The sequence below is a fragment of the Phocoena sinus genome, chromosome 8 (assembly GCF_008692025.1).
Source record: "Phocoena sinus isolate mPhoSin1 chromosome 8, mPhoSin1.pri, whole genome shotgun sequence".
NCBI lineage: Eukaryota > Metazoa > Chordata > Mammalia > Artiodactyla > Phocoenidae > Phocoena > Phocoena sinus.
Genome location: NC_045770.1, coordinates 109,956,897 through 109,976,856, shown reverse-complemented (window position 1 = coordinate 109,976,856; position 19,960 = coordinate 109,956,897). Strand labels below are relative to the sequence as shown.

Here is a 19,960-nt window from a genome sequence, read left to right as displayed (position 1 = left end):
CCGGGTAGATCTCAGAGCAGCGTCGGGGTGCGCTGTCGCCCAGAGCACCCCAGCGAGGGATGGGCTCCGGGCCCCGCCCACCCGTCCACTAGCGCCCCCGCTTTAGGGGTGGGGTTTGCGCAGAGGGACCCGGGTGGCTTGTTGGACCGTACGCGGGGAGCCGCGGTGGGGCGGGGTCTGGAGCGGGGGCGGGGTGGGCGGGGCATCCACGTCCCACCCCCGCCCCTGCCCAGTGCCCGCCCGCGCACGGTGACTCTAACCTGCCGCTCAGGTTCCTCCCCGCGCCCCGCCCCGGCTCCTCCGCGCGTCCCTCTCTCCTCTGGAACCAGGCTCCGACAGACGGGCGGACGGACGCGCGGACTAAGGGACCAGTGGGCGGCCAGACGCGGGGCCGCGAGAGGAGCAGGTGAGTGCCCCGCCTGGCGCCCGCACCCGCTTTGGCCCTGGAGCCACAGGGGAGCCGAGCGCACGGAGGGCGGGCTGCCCGGGCCTCAGTTTCCCCAGGTGGCAGCGCGACGCGGGGCCCTGGCCTGGGTCTGCAGTCCGGGCCGGGGCGCACGGGGCATCGGGCGCGAGGGGCCGCGCCGGGCCCGCGGGCTTTCCCTGGGCTGGTGGCCGCAGCCGGGTTCCTGAGGCCTAGCCCGCCCCGTCCGGTCCTGGGGCGGCGCCGTGCGCTGGGGATGTTTGTAAGCCAGTGGCTTCTGAGTCAGCCGGCCGCCTCCCAGCCCTGGGGCTCGGTGGCGGGAACCCCCTCCTCCAGTGAAGCGGTGTTGAGGAGGTCAGCCCCTGCCCCTCAAAGGATCTGCACCACTGTTGCCGGGGCAGGCTGGGGGCTCCTCTGGCGTGCTAGCCGGCTTCCTGTGGGTCAGAGGCAGGCTGAAACGCAGGGCCAGGGAAGCATCGGGCAGGGGTCAGGCTCTCGGTTAAGGTTGGGGTGTGGGAGTTTCAGGGAGGAGGCTGGGGGCCGAGCTGCCGGGGCCTGTGTGCCTCCAACCTGGGCTGGGCTGGCCTGGGGCAGCCCCTGTGCCTCAGGTGTCCCGGTGGCAGGGGAGGCGGGTGAGCAGGGCTCCTGGTGCTTCTGAAGTGCGCCACCGACCCCCTGTGCCCCACCCAGATGTGGTCAGCCCCAGCTGCGCTGGGAGGCCCAGCCCAGCTGGCGCCGCCTCTGCTCCCGCACCTCCCCCACGGCCTGTGGCGGGGCCTCTCCTGGCCCTGCCCAGTGCAGTCAGGGGTCCAGCGCCGCCCAGCTCTCCGCCTGCCTCTGCCTCCCAAGTGCAAGCTCGGCGCCCTGCTCCCCACCTACAGCGTCCCAGGCGTTTCCCTCCCCCAACCCGCAGGGCCCAGACCTGGGCACAGCCAGAGCCCCAGGGTCTCCCCCATCCAGGGCCGCACCTGGCTCCCTGGGCCTTAAGCTGACTCCTCCCCAAGGTCGGTCAGCTGCGAGCTGGAATTTGAACTTGGAGCTGGTCCCTCTGCCCTCCCTGCCCTGCTGGGCCTCCTCCCCCTCCCCTGCCTGACCAGGCACCATACTCGGACTTCCTTTGCACCCGGAAAATGGCCACAGTGAAACCAAAGTGCAGCCTGGGCCCTGGGGCCCTCAGGGCTAGTGTCATCCCCACCCCAGTCAGCTGAAGAAGCCCCTTACTCCCCGCTGGAGCCGGCCCGTAAGTGGCCTCTCCCCCAGCTGCTCCCCAACCCAGATGCCTGGACCCACCTCCCTGGCTGGCCCTGAGGCCCCCCACCCCGCCCCCTAGGGGAGGCCGAACGTCACGACCCAGGTGTCTGTGTGCTCACAGGCCTCGGTCTCGCCCAGGTGTGTGTATATCTGGACACACGTGCCCAGCACCCTCGCTCAGCCCGCCAGGAATCCCATTAAACAAACACTCGGGCTCACCTACTGAGGTGAGGCCATGAGCATTCCGGACATTCTCCACGGACAGATGGACGGAGGAATCTGGCCAAGCCGGGACCCTCGGTGGCATGTGGGCGGGGGTAGCCTGAAGCCCCCGGGTCCCTCACACCTCCTGGGAGCCTTCCCTGTAGGTAGTACCTGGTCAAGCTACCAGGCACTGGTGCCCTGGATACCAGCACCCCTGGCTTGCGAGCCAACCCTGCAGCCCCCTAAACACTGAAGCTGCAGACGGATGGCATCACTGGTGACATCTGATGTGGCACAGTGTGGACCCGGAGGTCCCCACGGAGCACAGGATCCCACAGGACATGTCAGCCTGGCCCAGGGGCACCAGGCTCTGCTCACCCCTCAGAGGGTGGGCTCCGTCTGCGCTTCACTCTGGGCTCTGGGTCCCGGGCTCCAGCCTCATCTCTTGCTGCCTTTCTCCCTTGTCTGGCTCCCACCTGCCTCAGGGCCTTTAAACATGCTGTTCCCTCTGCTTGGAAGGTGCCTCTTCCCCCGACCCCCCTTCAGAGCCCCCAGTACATCTTCCTCGCAGCCCCACTCCAGACAGCCTCTGGGGGTGGGACCCCTCTGCTGGCACGTCCTGGGGGTCCCTGTAGAGGACCGAGGGTCCAGGGAGGGATGGGGCTGCAGTGAACACCAGCTGGGTTGTGGAGCAGGGGTGGTCCTGGTGTGTCTGGAAGGCAGGGCTCTGCTTCCTGAGGACTGCCTGCCCAGGCACCCTGGGGAATCTGGCCAGGCCATCGGGGCTCCAGGCCCTGGATCCAGGGAGGGATGGGGAGGGGACCCAGGCCCTGTGCTGGGGTAGCAAGGCCCCGGCCAGGTCACGATAAGGTGTCAGCTTGGCTCCCCTGTGCACTCAGGTGTGGACCAGGCACTAAGCCCTGGACTCAGGCCACTCTGAGGTCTGCCCTCTCACCGCCAGCCACCGTCGAGGACGCCATGAGCCAATCAGGGTCCGTGAGCTGTTGCCCGGGTGCTGCCAAGTGAGCCCCCACCCCCACCCACTAGGCCCCCACCACCCGCTACCCACCCATAGTCCCCAGGGAGGGGTGCGGCATGGGCCCCACCCTCACCAGCCCCTCCCCTGCAGTGGCAGCCTGGGCCGGTCTGACGGTGTGGCCAAGATGAGTGCCAAGGACCTGTTTGGTGAGTGAGGTTTGAGGACAAGAGGCCTCGGGGGCCAGCTCGGCTGGGAGGGTCTCGCCCACTCCCTTCCCCAGGGCTGTGCCAGGCCCCCCCCCCGGGGAGACGCAGGTCAGCCCTGGGCACCCAGAGAAGGCCCCTGGACCCTAGTCAACCAGCAGGTGCTCAGGTCCCTCCCCCAAACTCTGGCCACTGAATAGCCCTCCCCGCAGTGAGCCAGTAAGGGGAGAGGCCTTACTAATAATTCAGGGAGCATCAATATTGATTCTCTGTGCTCTTCTCCGCCACCCGATCCTCCAGGGGCGGGGGCTCCTGCTGGACTGACTGCCAGGTGTCTGCTCTGGGAGGGCGGGGCCTGGCCGGCCCCCACCTCCCCCAGCTCTGACCCTCCCCCAGCCATGCAGTGCCACCTCTGGAAAGCAAGGAGCCCCAGGGAGGGACAGGGAGAGGCAGGGAGATGGGAGCTGGGAGCTCTTAGAGTTGGAGGAAGCCCTAGACCAGACCCCTCCGCAGGAAGGTGGGCAGGGGGCCTCCAGGAAAGGAGGCTGAGCCTCCTGCATCCGCTCCAGGACAGACCTCAGACACAGTTGTGCCATCACCACTCTGAGCTGGGGGTCCCTCCTGGGGACTGAGGGAGCTCCATGTTCTGCCAGGAGGGGCCATCCCTCCATTCTGTGCCCTTGTGTCCTTCCTGGAGGCCACAAAGGGCCCACAGAGCAGCCCTCCTCCCCTGCACTCTGCCCTCCCTGCGGCCCCACCTGGGGTCCTGCCGTCAGGGGTGAGTGACTGTGTCTCCTTATTCAGAACAGAGGAAGAAGTACTCCAACTCCAATGTCATCATGCACGAGACCTCCCAGTACCACGTCCAGGTGAGCCCCTCACCCCACGGGGCACTCCTATCCTCTGTGCTCTGGGGTCCCCGGGCCCGTGGGGAAACTGAGGCCGGGGGAGAAGTGGTCCCACAGCAGGCAGCCTGTACTGGGGTCACCCCCAGAGCCTCCCTCCAGTCCTGGGGAGCTCCCGGTCTGAGGGGCACAGGAACCCTGAAGCTACATCAGGGAGAGGGATGCCAGGGGCAACACAGGAAGGCAAGGACAGCTCTGGGTGCCCCTGGAAACCCCAGTGGGAGGGAAACTGTCATCCTGGCCTCACAACAGGGAGCTAGACTAGGAGGGAGGAGTTTCTGAGCTCCTGCAGGGACGTCCTCGATGGCTAATCCCACTCAGCCTGGACAGTCGAGATGGGTAACTGCACTCTAGATGAGCCGCCAGCTCCGGAGGCCTTTGCTCCTAGGTCACTTTTAATTCACACTTAGAACTCAGGAAATACGTTTTTAAAATGACCTTCCTGCTCATGGCAGCCGGCCAAGTTCCTGGTTCCTGGTCATCGTCCAAACCTGCAGGACAGCAGGGCTGGGAATGGCTGAAGTGGGAGGAGGGAGGGGGACCCAGGATCAGGAAGGTGGGGGGCCTGGACCAGGAAGGTGGGGAACCTGGACCAGGAAGGTGAGGAGCCCTGGACCAGGAAGCAGGGAGCCCTGGACCAGGAAGCGGGGAGCCCTGGACCAGGAAGTGGGGAGCCCTGGACCAGGAAGTTGAGGAGCCCTGGACCAGAAAGCGGGGAGCCCTGGACCAGGAAGTGGGGAGCCCTGGACCAGGAAGTGGGGAGCCCTGGACCAGGAAGTTGAGGAGCCCTGGACCAGGAAGCAGGGAGCCCTGGACCAGGAAGTGGGGAGCCCTGGACCAGGAAGTTGAGGAGCCCTGGACCAGGAAGCGGGGAGCCCTGGACCAGGAAGGTGAGAAGCTCTAGAGCAGGAAGCGGGGAGCCCTGGACCAGGAAGGTGGGGAGCCCTGGACCAGGAAGGTGGGGAGCCCTGGACCAGGAAGGTGGGGAGCCCTAGACCAGGAAGGTGAGGAGCCCTGGACCAGGAAGGTGAGGAGCTGTAGACCAGGAAGCGGGGAGCCCTGGACCAGGAAGCGGGGAGCCCTGGGCCAGGAAGTTGAGGAGCCCTGGACCAGGAAGCGGGGAACTCTGGACCAGGAAGGTGGGGGGCCTGGATCAGGAAGGTGGGGGGCCTGGACCAGGAAGGTAAGAACGTCCCTCCCCTTAGAACCCTCCATGCCCACGGAAGCCAGGTGAGTCACTGCTTTCTGAGCCTCAGTTTTCTCCTCTATACAGTGGGTGCAATGAGACGTGGGAGTCCCTAGGGCTCTTGCATTGGGCTGTGTTGCTGATCAGCCCTCCCTGCCAACCTGGGCAGGCAGGGGCTATCTTGTGTGGTCAGCTCATGACTGCTGCAGGCTCAGCGTCCAAGGGCAGCTCTGCCACCTCTCTGTGGGAAGGACTTTGCCCTCCTTGGTGAGGAGTCACCTGTGCCAGCGGGGCCTCCCAGCCCTTCTCCTAGACTTTGGTCCAAGCTAGCCTGTGGAAGGACCCCAGGCTGGGGCCACCTCTCCTGCCTGCCCAGCAGCCAGCAAGGCTGGGGATGTGGGCAGGTTTGCTGACCCCTCCCGGATGATGAAGCTGAGGCCAAGAGGGAGGGTAAGAGGTGGTGGCAATGGGAGGGGGGGCACCGAAGCCTTGTGGGTTTGTTTATTTATTTATTTATATGGCTGCGTTGGGTCTTCGTTGAGGTACGCAGGCTTCTCATTGCGGTGGCTTCGCTTGTTGCGGAGCACGGGCTCTAGGCGTGTGGGCTTCAATAGTTGTGGCGCACCGGCTCAGTAGCTGTGGGGCACGGGCTTAGTTGCTCCGTGGTATGTGGGATCTTCCCGGACCAGGGCTCGAACTCGTGTCCCCTGCATCGGCAAGTGGATTCTTAACCACTGCGCCGCCAGGGATGTCTCAGCATTTGTTTTATACGATTGAATTTTTGTATAGCGATTGAGTATCTTGAGACCTTGCTGAATTCATTTACTTGTTTCCGGAATTGCTTATAGATTCATTGGATTTTTTATGTACGCAATCATTTTGTCTGAAAATACAGTACTTAATTTCTTAATTTTAGCCACTTTGTTTTCCTTGCTTTATTGCCCTGGCTAGAACTACCAGGACAGCGCTCAATAAGAGTAATGACAGTGGACATCCTTGCCTGTGTCCAATCTTAGAAGAGAATATTCAGAATTCCCCGTTTTATAAGCTGTATGTTTTTGTAGATACCCTTTACTAGAATGGGGAAGTTCCTTTCCATTCTTTGTTTGCTGAGAACTTTTATCATGAAAGTTGTTGAATTTTATCAAATGCTTTCTCGATTGAAATGTATTTACTATAGTTAATGTAATGAATCATGCTGATTTTTTAAAATGTTGAACCAACCTTGCATTTCTAGGATAAACTTCATTTACTAATGGTTTATTATCCTTTTCATGTATTGACTTGACAAGACTAATTTGCTACTATTTTGTTAAGGTTTTTTGTTTTGTTTTTTACGGTACGCGGCCTCTCACTGCTGTGGCCTCTCCTGTTGCGGAGCACAGGCTCCGGACGTGCAGGCTCAGCGGCCATGGCTCACGGGCCCAGCTGCTCCGCGGCATGTGGGATCTTCCCAGACCGGGGCATGAACCCGTGTCCCCTGCATCGGCAGGCGGACTCTCAACCACTGCGCCACCAGGGAAGCCCATTAAGGATTTTTTTGCATTAATATTTATTAGAACATTGGTCTACAATTTTCTTTTCCTGCAGTGCCCTTGGCAGGTTTGGGTATCAGAGTTCTGCTGGCCTTATACAATGAGTGGAGAAATGTTCCTGCTCCTCTAGTCTCTTCAGAGAGAGTTTATGGAAGGTTGCTGTGATTTCCCTCTTAAGTATTTGTTAGGATCCACCTGTGAGGCCCTGAATACAGGGCTTCCTTTGGGGGAAGTTTTCTTTTATTATGAACTCACTTTTATGCCCATATGATCTGTAGTGATGTCCCCTCGCTCCTTCTGGTTATTGATCATTTGTGTTTTCTCTATTTTCTTCTTGGTCAGTCTTGCTAAGGGTTTATCAATTTCATCAGTCTTTTCAGAACCAACCTTGGGCTCTGTTGATTTTTCTCTGTTGTTTGTGTATTTTACTAGTTCATTGGTTTCTGCTCTTAGTTTCCTTCTTTTCACTTACTCTGGGCTTCATTTGATTGTCATTTTCTAGCTTCTGAAGAGGAATGCCCAGACCATTGATATCAAGTCTTTCTTCTTCTCTGCCATTCATTTAAAGCTATAAAGCCCCTCTAAGTACTGCTGTAGCTATCTTCTTCCACAAGTTTTTTTTTTTTTTCTTCCACAAGTTTTGATGGGCTTGTTTTTATTATTGTTCAGCTCAGAATATTTTCTTTTTTAAAATTTTATTTTATTGGAGTGTAGTTGATTTATAATGTTGTGTTAGTTTCACATGTACAGCAGTGATTCAGTTATACATATACATGTATTCCTTCTTTTTCAGATTCTTTTCCAATATTACAAGATATTGAATATAATTCCCTATGCTACACAGTGGGTCCTTGTTGGTTATCTATTTTATATATAGTAGTGTGTGTACGTTAATCCCAAGCTCCTACTTTATCCCTTCCCCACCTTTCCCCTTTGGTAACCATAAGGTTTTTTTCGAAATCTGTTAATCTGTTTCTGTTGTGTAAGTAAGTTCGTTTGTATCATTTTTAAAAAATTAGATTCCACATATGAGTGATAACCTATGATATTTGTCTTTCTCTGTCTGACTTACTTCACTTATTTATTTTTAAAAATAAATTTATTTACTTATTTTTGGCTGCGTTGGGTCTTCGTCACTGCGCGCGGGCTTTCTCCAGTTGCGGTGAGCGGGGGCTACTCTTCGTTGCGGTACGCGGGCTTCTCATTGCGGTGGCTCCTCTTGTTGTGGAACGCAGGGTCTAGCCTCATGGGCTTCGGCAGCTGTGGCACGCAGGCTCAGTAGCTGCGGCACACGGGCTTAGTTGCTCCGCGGCATGTGAGATCTTCCCAGACCAGGGCTCGAACCGATGTCCCCTGCATTGGCAGGCAGAGCCTTAACCACTGCGCCACCGGGGAAGCCCCTGACTTCCTTCACTTAGTATGATCATCTCTAGGTCCACCCATGTTGCTGCAACTCAGAACATTTTCTAAGTTTTCTTGTAACTTCTTTGACCCATGGGTTGTTTAGACTTCTCTTCTTTTTAAGCATTTAACCATGTAAGCATTTATAGGTATAAATTTCCCCTTAACGTTGCTTTTGCTGCATCCCATAAGTTTTGATATGTTGTGTTTCTATTTTCATTTGTCTCTAGATGTTTTCTAATTTCCCCTGTGATTTCCTCTTTCACTCATCTGTTGTTGAAAAGTGTGCTGTTTGATTTCTACAAATATGGACCCATGATTTATTTAGAAGTGTGTTGCTTAATTTCCAATTAATAGGGTTTGTAGTTTTCATTCTGTTATTGATTTCTAATGGAATCCCGTTCTGGGCAGAGAATGCACTCTGTATGTTCTCAGTCGCTTGGAGCGCGTGGGCAGCGTGGTTGGGATGGTTCGGCTGTGCAGTGTTTTGCTGACCGTGTGCCCCATGCAGACAGACCGGCTGCCTGAGAGTCACCGCACGTTTCTGCCCACTCTCTCTCTTTCCTTTTCTTTTTAAAAATATTTATTGATTTGTTTATGGCCACGTTGGATCTTAGTTGCTGCACACAGGCTTCTCTCTTGATGTGGCATGCAGACTCTAGAGCACGTGGGCTTAGTTGCCTGCGGCATGTGGGATCTTAGTTCCCCGACCAGGGATGGAACCCACGTGCCCTGCATTGGAAGGCAGATTCTCAACCACTGGACCACCAGGGAAGTCCCTCTTTTTTATTTTTTAATATTTATTTATTTACTTATTTATTTTGGCTGCACCAGGTCTTAGTTGCGGCATGTGGGATCTTCGTTGCGGCATGCGGGATCTTTTAGTTGCAGCATGCAGGCTCATGGTTGCGGCATGCTAACTCTTAGTTGCAGCGTGCATGTGGGATCTAGTGCCCCAAACAGGGATCGAACCCGGGTCCCCTGCATTGGGAGCGCGGAGTCTTATCCACTGGACCACCAGGGAATTCCCCTGCCCAGTCTCTTTCTAACCTGCCCATGGACATGTAGGTTGGCCTCCAAGAGTTGTGCAGGGAGCAGCCTTGTACCCGTGCCACATTCTACACGTGTGCAGGTTGCCTTGAGATTGTAAGAGGCAAGCATGTGGGCTGGTCCAGTGTCATCAACTCCTCCCCAGAGCAGCCAGGCGAGTGCGGAGCAAGGGTTCCTCCTTCTCCACGTCTTAACCAGCCAGTGTAACCCACAAGGGCTTGTTAGTGCTGGCAACAGAATAAGCGAAAACTCATTCCGAAAGTCATAGTCTCCAGCTTCAATTTGCAATTCGTGTATTGAATGAGTCTGCATATATACGTGTGTGTGTATATATACATATACTTTTTGGCCGCACCGTGCAGCCTGTGGGATCTTAGTTCCCCAACCAGGGATTGAACCTGGGCCCTCAGCAATGAAAGCGCAGAGTCCTAACCCCTGGACCACCAGGAAATTCCCCTGTGTATAATTTTCTATATTAAAAGGTTACTTATATTTATTTTCCTATAGACTCTGTGTTCATACCTTTTGTCAATTTTTCTATTGAGCTGTTAATCTTTTACTTATTTACATATTCTTTCATTCTTTTTTCATTTATCGTTGGTATCCTTAATTATTAAACAAAATAGAGCTTTTAACAAAGTAAGAACTGTCATTGTAACGCATGTTGGCCTTTTCCTGTATCAAGAAAATTAGCCTACATCGCCTCCATTACATCTAGTATTATATCTGTGGGTTTTTTTATATACTTTGTATGGGGTACTTTTTTTCAGGCAGAAATTTTTTTTTTTATTAAGTCAAATTTATTGGTCTTGTCTTTTTATTACCTTTTTTCTTTCGTGGCCCCACCGCGTGGCATGCGGGATCCTAGTTCCCTAACCAGGGATCGAACCCACGCCCCTGCAGTTGAAGCTCAGAGTTTTAACCACTGGACCACCAGGGAAGTCCTGGCCTTGTCTTCTGAGCATCTGGATTTTCTTCCTTGCTTAGCAAAGTCCCCCAGTGAAGAAGGCCTTCCTGAGATTATCAGAAGTTACCTAGTATTTCCTACTAGCACTTTCATGCTTCCATGTTCTTTGGTTAAGCCTTAACTGCCTGGAGTTTCTGGGAGTGTTCACCCAGCTGCCCCAGCATTGTCTACTGAATTCAGCAAAGGTCAGCGAGGACACATGGGGGATCCTGGAAGGAGGAGGGGCCTGAGCCAGGCTTGGAGAGAGAGGAGCGGGGCGGGCCAGGGGTCCCCATGGGCTGCTCGTTCATTCCCATCACATTCACTGGGGGCCTGCTGGGGGCCCAGCACTGTCACAGGCACCGGGGAGGCAGCAGACAGACAGCAAACGAAGAAGCATGTCGTGTCCAGCATAGAGTCGGATGATGATAAACACGAGGGCAGGTCGGGGGCGTGCTGACGGTGAGCCCGTGGCCAGGCAGGCAGGAAGGTAGTGTCCCGCGCACAGTCCGGAAGGAAGAGCGGGCTGGGGGAGACCGGGCTCGGGCAGAGGTGGCATGTGTCAAGGCCCTGTCGTGAGCCTGCACCAGGGCCGCTGGAGGGGCAGGGAGCCTGGTCCCGGAGCCCACTGGCAGATGTGGGTGGGCTGGGGGCTGTGTGTGTAGGGCTGCCAAGGGGTTTGCCAGGGCACGTCCATGGCCCCCACAGACATCCCCCAAGGAGAGCAGAGGACCCCCAAGGTGGGGCTTTGTCTCTTCAGACCCCCAGGGCAGGGATGTTCCCCTCAGACCCCCAGGGTTGGCTGTGGCCTCCTCGGACCCCCCAGGGCTGGCTGTGGCCCCATCAGACCCCCAGGGTTGACTGTGGCCCCCTCGGACCCCCCAGGGTTGGCTGTGCCCCCTCAGACCCCCAAGGTTTGCCATGGCCCCTCAGACCCCCAGGGTTGTCTGTGGCCCCCTTGGACCCCCCAGGGCTGGCCGTGGCCCCCTCAGGCCCCCAGGGTCGGCCGTGGCCCCCTCGGACCCCCAAGGCTGGCCATGGCCCCTCAGACCCCCGGGGCTGGCTGTGACCCCCTCAGACCCCCAAGTTTGGCCCTAGCCCCTCAGAGCCCCAGGGCACAGCCCCTTGGCCCTGGTTCTTGGCACCAGGAAGGCTCCACCCAGAGTGACCCCCTGCCTGCCCACCCAGCACTTGGCCACGTTCATCATGGACAAGAGTGAGGCCATTGTGTCCGTGGAAGATGCCATCCGGAAGCTGGTGCAGCTGAGCTCCAAGGAGAAGATCTGGACACAGGAGATGCTGCTGCAGGTCAACGACCAGTCGCTGCGGCTGCTGGACATCGAATCCCAGGTATGGTGGCAACAGGAGGGAGGGCGTTCGCCCATCCTGCAAGGCAGGCACAGGCAGTGACCCAGACACACTGGGCCTCTGTGGGAGAGGGAGCAGGCCGAGGGCCGAGAGTGCAGGGGAGCCATGTCACACAGGGACACATCTACCTTGCAGAGCTTCTCCACCGGCTGTACCGAGGCGGGGCCCGTTGTGTGCACGTTGCCCCGTGGGGTCCGTGTCCATGTCCAGGCCACGTTCCTTTTCCGTGCCATATCCGTGGCGTGAACGCCACAGGCCACGCCCACAGTCAGCCCGTGTCCCCGGCATCCGCTCCTCGGGTCTTCCCCGTGCCCATGGCCGTGAGCCCTCCTCTGTGTCTGGGACTCTCGCCATGCACCATGGCGAGCCTGGTCCCAGCCGCCTGTCCCCCAGGAGGAGCTGGAGAACTTCCCACTGCCGACCGTGCGGCACAGCCAGACGGTGCTGAACCAGCTACGCTACCCATCGGTGCTTCTGCTTGTGTGCCAGGACTCAGACCAGAGCAAGCCCGACGTCCACTTCTTCCACTGCGACGAGGTGGAGGTGAGGGCCGGGCAGTGGGGGGCGGGATAGGCGCGGGGCGGGGAGCCCAGATCCCTCCGGAGAGCCAGCCTGACGCCCCGTCCCCCCAGGCGGAGCTGGTGCACGAGGACATCGAGAGCGCGCTGGCCGACTGCCGCCTGGGGAAGAAGATGCGGCCACAGACCCTCAAGTAGGGGGGGGAGGAGGGGTGGGGGGAGGGGAGGGGGGGGAGGGGCGGGGGGAGGAGGGGAGGGGGGAGGGGCCGGGCCTGGGGCTGGGGCCGCGGCCAGGCTCAGCGGCCCTTCGTCCCACTTCAGGGGCCACCAGGAGAAGATCCGGCAGCGGCAGTCCGTCCTGCCCCCGGCCCAGGGCCCGACCCCCATCCCCTTCCAGCGCCACGGCAGGGACTCGCCCTCCACCAAGAACCGAGTGGGCCTGCCCATGCCGCTCGGAGACCCAGGTGGGCCGAGGGGGATGGGCTGGGGGCGGCAGCAGGGTTGGGGTGGGGAGGCTCAGTCAGCAGCAGCTCTGCTCCCGAACAGGCTTTCGCCGTTGGGAGTCGCAGGACGAGGAACCGAGGGCCGTGCTGGCTCAGAAGATCGAGAAGGAGACGGTGGGTCTCGGGCCGGCAGGACCTCCCACCCACTCCGGGCTCCTGGGGCCAGGCCAGGGGCCAAGAGGCAGCGGGTGGGGGTGTCCCTGCAGCGGGTGGGGCTCCGGAGGCTGACCCCTGCCCCTGCTCTGACCCCAGCAAATCCTCAACTGCGCCCTGGACGACATCGAGTGGTTCGTGGCTCGGCTGCAGAAGGCTGCGGAGGCTTTCAAGCAGCTGAACCAGCGCAAGAAGGGAAAGAAGAAGGGGAAGAAGGGGCCGGCAGGTGCGGGGCAGGGGGTGGGGGGCGCCGGACAGGGGAGGGGCGTCGGGGCGGACACAGGAGTGGAGGTGGGGAGCCCAGTGGCCACTGAGTGGAGCAAGGCCCAGTCTCAGCGGGTGGGGAACGCTAGACGGAGGCCAGACCCGCCGGGGCAGCGACGGGCCGGCCAGGCTCACCCGCCAACCCCCTGTCCAGAGGGCGTCCTCACGCTGCGAGCACGGCCCCCCTCCGAGGCCGAGTTTGTTGACTGCTTCCGGAAGACCAAGCTGGCCATCAACCTGCTCGTGAGTACAGCGGCCCGCCCCGTCCCTCCGAGTTGCTACTGTGGGTGGGGTGCCTTGTCCCTGGCGCCACCCCACAGGTCGGCCTGCTCCCTGCCCACAGGCCAAGCTGCAGAAGCACATCCAGAATCCTAGCGCAGCCGAGCTGGTGCACTTCCTCTTCGGGCCTCTGGATCTGGTGCCTGGGGCTGGGGGGAGGCAGGGGCCGGGGCGGGGGAGCGGGGGCCTGGGGGGCTTGCCCCTGACTTGGGGGGAAGCAAGGGCCCACCTTGGGCAGTGGGCTGGGGCCGGCGTCTGCACTCGGAGTGGGGGGCGCAGTGGGCAGGCCCGTGGTGTCGCAGGCAGGCGCAGGTGGGAGGGGGCCTCTGATGCCCCGCTGTGCCCCAGATCGTCAGCACCTGTGGTGGCCCAGACATTGCTCGCTCCGTCTACAGCCCCCTGCTCTCCCGAGACACTGTGGGCTTCCTGCGCGGCCACCTGGTCCCCAAGGAGATGACGCTGTGGGAGTCCCTGGGGGAGACCTGGACACGACCCCGGTAGGGTGGTGGCATGGGGCGCACACCAGGATGGGTCCCTCGGCGGGCGGGCTGGGGGTCCTGGGTGGGGCCAGCTCTGGTGGGTGGGCCCAGCTGACCCCAGGACCTCCCTCCCCAGCTCCGAGTGGCCTCGGGAGCCGCAGGTGCCCCCCTACGTGCCCAAGTTCCAGAGCGGCTGGGAGCCACCACTGGACGTGCTGCAGGAGGCCCCCTGGGAGGTGGAGGGGCTGGCGTCAGCCCCCAGTGATGAGGTCAGAGCGCCTGCAGCCCCGCTTGTACTCCACCCCCGCCCACTGCCCTCACCACCCCGCCCTCCTGGCCCAGCCCCTGCTTCACACCAAGTCCCAGTGTCCGCTTCCTCACAGCCAACTCCAGTGAGCCGCACGTCCTTCAGAAACTCCCCAAAGCATGGCCTCGCATCTGAGCCCACACCCCAGGGAGACGTCCTCCCCCACGTCAGCTCCTCACATGCTCACAGGTAAGCTCTGCTCAAAGTGAGGGAGTGTGACGCTCACCCCTCAAATCACGGAGGCTCGGCTGTGGGTACACTGCCACCAGGTGGCAGCAAACGCCTTTTTCACGACGGTCAAAATACCGCTTTCCACACTAGAGACGGGTTTCCTTTCAACTTTGTGGTGTACAGTTGAGGGGAAAATGACGAAAGCACCCATAAAGTGCTTAGATGACGTACCTAATACGTCATCTCTTTTTGTTTCTCCACGTTTACGCTTTAGAATCACGGTTAGAAATGTACTAAACCACTGAACTTAAATGGTCTCAACGATCCCAGTTGCCCTGGTGGGGCTGATTTAGGCCCAGCCTCAGAGCCGGAGGAGGAGACCGATGGTCTGGGTGGGAACGGCCTCTCTCCCTCTGGCCGCACACATTTCCACAGACCATGTCTTACAGCCCCAGGGCCTGGGGGAGTCCCCATCCTTCCTCCCCTCCCCTCCTACTTTCTGTTCTCAGTCCTGGCCCAGGACCTGCCTGGGGAGCTCATTACCCACCAGACCCCAGGATTCAGTCTCAGGAGGGGGGGGGGGCCTGGAATCCATGTTTTGAACAAGTGTGCCCCTCCCTGTGCCCCACCAGCCTGATGCCCTGGTCCCTGGCCTGGGGCCACCTTCAAGAAACATTTTCATCCTTTTACCTCCAGCCCCTGACCAGTCCACCCTGGCCAATTCTGACACAGCCCCCCACCAGGGCCCCAGAGGCTGCCCCAGCCCCAGAGCCCCCACTTCCCCAGGGTCCCGAGCCCTGCACCCGTATGAGGGGTGCCCTCGTGATCAGGGGCCAGACTGACCAGAAGGGATGGCCCAGCACGGGTGGCAGGCACAGGCCTGCTCCGTGCAGGAGCTGGGACACCCTGGGACCCTGCAGCCCACGGGCGGCCCTGCATCGTGTCTGCAGTGCCAGAGGGACTGTGGCTCTGAAAGCATCCGGCCCTCCCCCGATGGTCAGCCACTTTCCAGGGACGGCCTGTCCTTTCTCCACGGACCCCGTCCCAGCTGGCCATCTGGGTACACGCCTGGCTCTAGATCCCCTGGGGGGCTGGACCTGGAGACCCCTCGGCCTCCAGGGCTAGGGGCTAGGGCAGGGCAGGCCTTGCTGTGCCCACAGACCCTTGCATCCCATCCGCCTCCACTGCCCCCCCACGCAGGGGGCCCCAGACGCAGCGGGGCTGTCACAGTTTCCATCCCAGCTGACAGCTGCAGCCGCTGTGCCGCAGAACAGGACGCAGCCGTTCACCTGGGAAGCTGCTGCCCCTGGCCCTCCGCCAGGCCCAGGAAGAGACCCCAGCCCAGCCCTGAGCCTCAGCCCCTCCCATTCCACACAGGGGCTACGAACCCGCACCGGCCATGGCCAAGTACGTCAAGGTCCTCTACGACTTCACAGCCCGCAACGCGAACGAGCTGTCGGTGCTCAAGGACGAGGTCCTGGAGGTGAGTGGGGGCCGGGGAGCCGGCGGTGGTCCGGAGGTGGGATCTGCCTGACCCCAGGGCTCCACTCTGGGTCAGCAGCCTGGCACCTGCCCCAGCACAGCCTGGCTGAGGGGCCTCCCCGTCTTGGGGATCTCGGAGGGAGCCCGAGGGCCCCTGGGCTGGGCTGGGCTCGGGCTGAAGGGTGGGGTGGGCCCTCCCTGTGCCGAGTGGGGGATCTCCCAATCCAGCAGGGGCTTGTCATTCATGCCCACCCCGGGAGCCCCCTCAAGGCACTTTCCGAGTTTTGTGTCCTGAATCCAGGCCACCCGCTGGGGGACAGAAAGTGGAGCAGCTGGATGGGGGGGGTGGTCTATATCCACAACCACACTAGAGGCTTAGGAGGCTGCTGGGAGGGACGGGGAGGGGGGTGGCCCCTATGGATGGGTGGGAGGCCAGGTGGGCCAGGGGCATCTGGAGGGGGTGTGTAGAATGGGGAGGGGGGAGCAGGCTCAGCGGGGACTCTGGAACTCTCTCTGGCCCATCGGTAAACAGGGGCTCACACTGGCGGTCCCAGCACCCAGCACTGGTGCCTATGGCGGGGCCGGGGCGGAGCGGGCGCTGTGGGTCAGGGGTGATGCGGGGGTGCGGCGCCCACAGGTGCTGGAAGGCGACCACCAGTGGTGGAAGCTTCGAAATCGCAGCGGCCAGGCAGGCTATGTGCCGGGCAACATCCTCGCCGAGACCCGGCCAGAGGACGCCCTCCTGGAGCAGGTGAGGCGGAGGTCTGCTCCGTCCTGCTGCGGGGTCAGGCCGGGTGGCGGTGGGGGGGGGGGGGGGTTGGGGGGGGTGGGCAGAGAAAGACCGGGCCCGGAGCCTGGACCCCGCGGCTATAGGGGCTGGTGCGGGGGCTCCCCGGCTCCAGGCTGAGTCTGGGAAGGTGGGGGGCTGGGCAGGTCCTGGGAGGTGGGGGAGGAGGGGCGGGGAGGGGTGCCGGGAGGGATGATAAGCTGACCTAACGGCGCCCCCACCGCCCCTCTTGTTCACCCTGCAGGGGGTGAAATACTGGGGTCCTGCCAGCCCAACCCACAAGCTGACCGCAGGTTTTGCCGGGAACAAAGGCGGTGAGGGATGGGGCCGACAGACCCTACGGGCGGGGGTGGGGGGGCCCAGAGCCAGCGCGGGAGGCGGTGGGGAGGGGAGCCCCGGGTACGCGCGGGGCAGGCCTGAGCCGTGGCGCCCCGCAGAGCTGATGCATCACATGGACGAGGTCAACGACGAGCTCATCAAGAAGATCAGCCACATCAAGGCGCAGCCGACGCGGCACTTCCGCGTGGAGCGCAGCCAGCCGGTGCACCTGCCGCTCACCTACGAGTCCGGCCCCCTCGAGGTCCGCGCCTGGCTGGAAGCCAAGGCCTTCAGCGCCCGGTGAGCCGAGGGGCGCACGGGGCGGGCAGGGGGCGGGCGCGGCGGCCGCCACGCCCACGGTCAGGGCCCCGCCCTCACGCCCCCCTCCCGGCCCCCTGCCCCCCGCCCCCAGGATCGTGGAGAACCTGGGCATCCTGACTGGGCCCCAGCTCTTCTCGCTCAACAAGGACGAGCTGCGGAAGGTGTGCGGGGAGGAGGGCGCCCGCGTGTACAGCCAGCTCACCGTGCAGAAGGCCGTCCTGGAGGTGAGCCGCCCCGCCCTTCGCTCCCCGCATGCCCCGGGAAGGGGGGCTGGCGGGACACTGACCTGCGGGTCCCCCGGCTCCCCCAGAAGCAGCAAGGCGGGTCGGAGCTGGAGGAGCTCATGAGCAAGTTCCATTCCAAGAACCAGAGGCGGGCGGAGGAAGACAGCTAAGGCCCGCGGCAGGGCACACGGCCCGCGGCGGGGCCCGCCTCCGCGGCTGGAGTATTATTTTTGTACGTGTACGTATTTCGGACCGTGGACTCGGACGGAGAGTCGTGCCGGCTGGGGGGGACCGGCTCGCCCGCCTCGTGGCACATGGGGCCTGTCCTCCAGCTCAGCGGTGCCCCGGCCCACACTCCCCACCTGCCCCGATGCCCACCGTAGCCAAACTTGCCACCAGGTGGTGCCAGCCCCTCGTCCGCCCGCCTGCTGAGGCCAGAGCTGTGCCGGTCCCAGACCCGGCCCTGCCCTTCCCCACAGCTCTCCCTGAGGCCACAGAACCCACACACGCACCCTGGGAGGGGGCAAGGGACTTTCCTCTGGCCGCCTCCGTCCACACAGGGGTTTCTCCCAGCGCAGGTGACTCAGGCCCTGCCGCCGTCCCCACGGCCCCCTGCCACCTCTGCATCCTCATACCTCCAGTTGGCTGGCTGCCGGCCACCAGGGCAGCAGACCCCAGCCACCCAGCTGCCCTTGGCTCTGAACTGGGTGGGCTGGGGGACTCCGGCCCCACGGGGGTGGGGGGCATGCTGTTCTCCCTTCACCACCTGGAGGATCAAGGATGGACTGAACACCACTCACCCGAGTTCTGGCCTTGGGCACCCCTCACCCCCACCCCAGCCCTGCCCGCTCCCGCCTCCGCAGAGCCGGAAGGGAACTTTCTCTGAGCAAGTTTCAGGCCAGCCTTGCCTGGCGTGCTGTGCGCTGGGGGGTGGATCTTGGAGCCTTGGACTCTGCGGGTCGCACCCCAGCGAGGAAAGGTGACCACGGCTCAGAATCCATATCATTAAAGCACTTAAGCCTCCCAGCAGCCCTGTGTCTGTCTGTCTGTCTCCTGGAGCCCCCCGGGATTGCGCCTTTGGAAGAGCTCCCGAGCAGAGGCAGGCTGTGGCCAGGCGGGGCTGGGCATGTTCCCAGTGAGCTGCTCACCCCTTGACCCAAGTGGGGGGCCCAGGACACCCTCCCCTCCACACCCTTGCGTGAGGGCCCAGAGGACACTCCTGGGAGCTGGGGGCTGAGAGGGGGGCCCTGCCCACTGATGTCCGTCGGAAGGCCCGAGTGGCAGTAGTGGGGAGCAGGGCTGCCAAGCCTCCAGGGAGGGAGGGGGCGTGAGTCACAGGAGCCAGACGGAAGCTAGATTTAGAGAGCTTAGCCCAAGCTGAGGGAGTTGCCCCAGAAGAGGGCGTGGGCCTGCAGGGCCGGTCAGATGGCCAGCTGGGACGGGGTCCCTGAGCACACGGCGGGCAGCTGTCCGCACCACGCGGGCCTCCGGCCACCTGGCCATGAGCGAACGTGGGCCCCACCCTTGGAGGCCTCTGCTGGTGGCCCTGCCCGCTGTGGTGTGTGACGGCCGGGGCGCCCCAGCACCTGGCTAGCTCAGGGGCGTCTGACCTGCATATCCCCAAAGCAGCCAGTGGACCCACCCTGGATCAGGGTGTCCAGAGGCCTCGGTTCCGGGGTCTCTACCTGATGGGCAACCACAGGAAGCTTGGACCCAGAGGCAGGTTGTACCTTTCACGGTGGGAGATGGTGGGCCAACTGTCCCTCTCTGGGCCAGGCCTCGGAAACCCCGACTCCCAACTGGGACAGGCCGTGCTGGGCCGAGTCTGTCCAGCAGAGCCCAGTCAAGGGCAACTGGGGGTGTCTGGGGCCTTCTGGGCTACACCGAGACTTGACCACCACGGCCCCCTCTCCCCGGGAAAGGAAGGTTCTCCCCACAAGCCCAGGCCACGAGAGGAGGCTCTGTCCTCCCAGGCCTGGGCAGGACTCCACAGACAAGGAGCCAAGATGAAGAGGGAGGGCTGAGGGCATCAGCCTTCCTCCAGAAACCCACAGACCCTGCTGGTCCAGAGCAGCCAGCAGTGGGGAACCCGGACCTGACAGCCTCCCCACACCCTGCCCTGCCCCCTGCTTGGCTGAGCCCCTGCCTCAGAGCGGGGAGGAGCACCTCAGTGCCCTCTCCCCCGGGGCCCCAGGCCAGACTTCACTACCCAGGAGCTGCTCTGAGATGCCCCGGCCCCGCCTCTCTGCTCAGGCCTCTGGGCTCCCAGGAGGGGCTTCCCCACCCTCCCAAGAACAAGGCACAGAGGGGCCAGGTCCCCTGCCTAGAGCCCCAGAGTGGGTCAGGACCTGGGTTGCAATGCAGTTTGACCTGATGCGTGTCCCTAACCACTCACGTCCCCACCTCCCACCCTGCCCTGGTCAAGCAGGGCAGAGGGAGGGTTGGATGGCACCAGCCCCAGTGGAGGCTGCGGGGGATCTGACCATGGGTGGAGTGGGGAACGTCACACTGGGGAGCTGCCCGCCCAGCACCCGCTCTGCACCCGGCTGTGCCTCCAGCAAATGTCCCCCACAACAAGGCCGTCTCTGTCTTGGGGACAAGCTCGTCTTTGTGGCCCTCCTCCCACCCGCGTGGCATGGCTCTGTGTCCCCTCCTCTCCTCCCGTACACAGGCCCGGCCAGGAGGCAAGAGCGGCTTCCCAT

At 61.7% G+C, this 19,960-nt stretch overlaps 1 protein-coding gene across 4 annotated transcripts; it reads left to right on the top strand.

Annotated features, from left to right (window-relative positions):
- Window positions 1-223: 223 nt before the first annotated feature.
- Window positions 224-18,287, top strand: EPS8L2 (EPS8 like 2). 4 transcript variants are annotated; one of them, XR_004351173.1, is made up of 22 exons: window positions 225-406; window positions 2,779-2,901; window positions 3,009-3,064; window positions 3,866-3,930; window positions 11,273-11,434; window positions 11,846-11,995; window positions 12,085-12,164; window positions 12,292-12,434; window positions 12,517-12,587; window positions 12,726-12,852; window positions 13,045-13,133; window positions 13,234-13,308; window positions 13,518-13,666; window positions 13,785-13,917; window positions 14,032-14,144; window positions 15,504-15,609; window positions 16,246-16,359; window positions 16,640-16,709; window positions 16,833-17,013; window positions 17,126-17,258; window positions 17,345-17,496; window positions 17,837-18,287. XR_004351173.1 is itself a non-coding variant. In XM_032641274.1 (21 exons), exons 2-21 carry the CDS (start codon window positions 2,858-2,860, stop codon window positions 17,426-17,428), a joined length of 2,124 nt encoding a protein of 707 aa, XP_032497165.1. In that variant the 5' UTR covers window positions 224-406; window positions 2,779-2,857; the 3' UTR covers window positions 17,429-18,287. The 4 variants fall into 4 exon arrangements, 3 of the variants coding, with proteins under 3 accessions (XP_032497165.1, XP_032497166.1, XP_032497164.1); XM_032641274.1 differs by having other exon boundaries at window positions 224-406; window positions 16,640-16,688; window positions 17,345-18,287; XM_032641275.1 differs by having other exon boundaries at window positions 2,779-2,871; window positions 17,345-18,287.
- The last annotated feature ends 1,673 nt before the right edge of the window (window positions 18,288-19,960 follow it).

What these genes read in the sequence shown, in the direction of transcription:
- EPS8L2 (XM_032641273.1), top strand. Translation starts at nt 2,858, where the DNA reads ATGAGCCAATCAGGGTCCGTGAGCTGTTGCCCGGGTGCTGCCAA. An exon ending in AGCTGGCCATCAACCTGCTC is followed by an intron (nt 13,134 to 13,233) that starts GTGAGTACAGCG and finishes CCCTGCCCACAG; the next exon opens with GCCAAGCTGCAGAAGCACAT. An exon ending in CGTCAGCCCCCAGTGATGAG is followed by an intron (nt 13,918 to 14,031) that starts GTCAGAGCGCCT and finishes GCTTCCTCACAG; the next exon opens with CCAACTCCAGTGAGCCGCAC.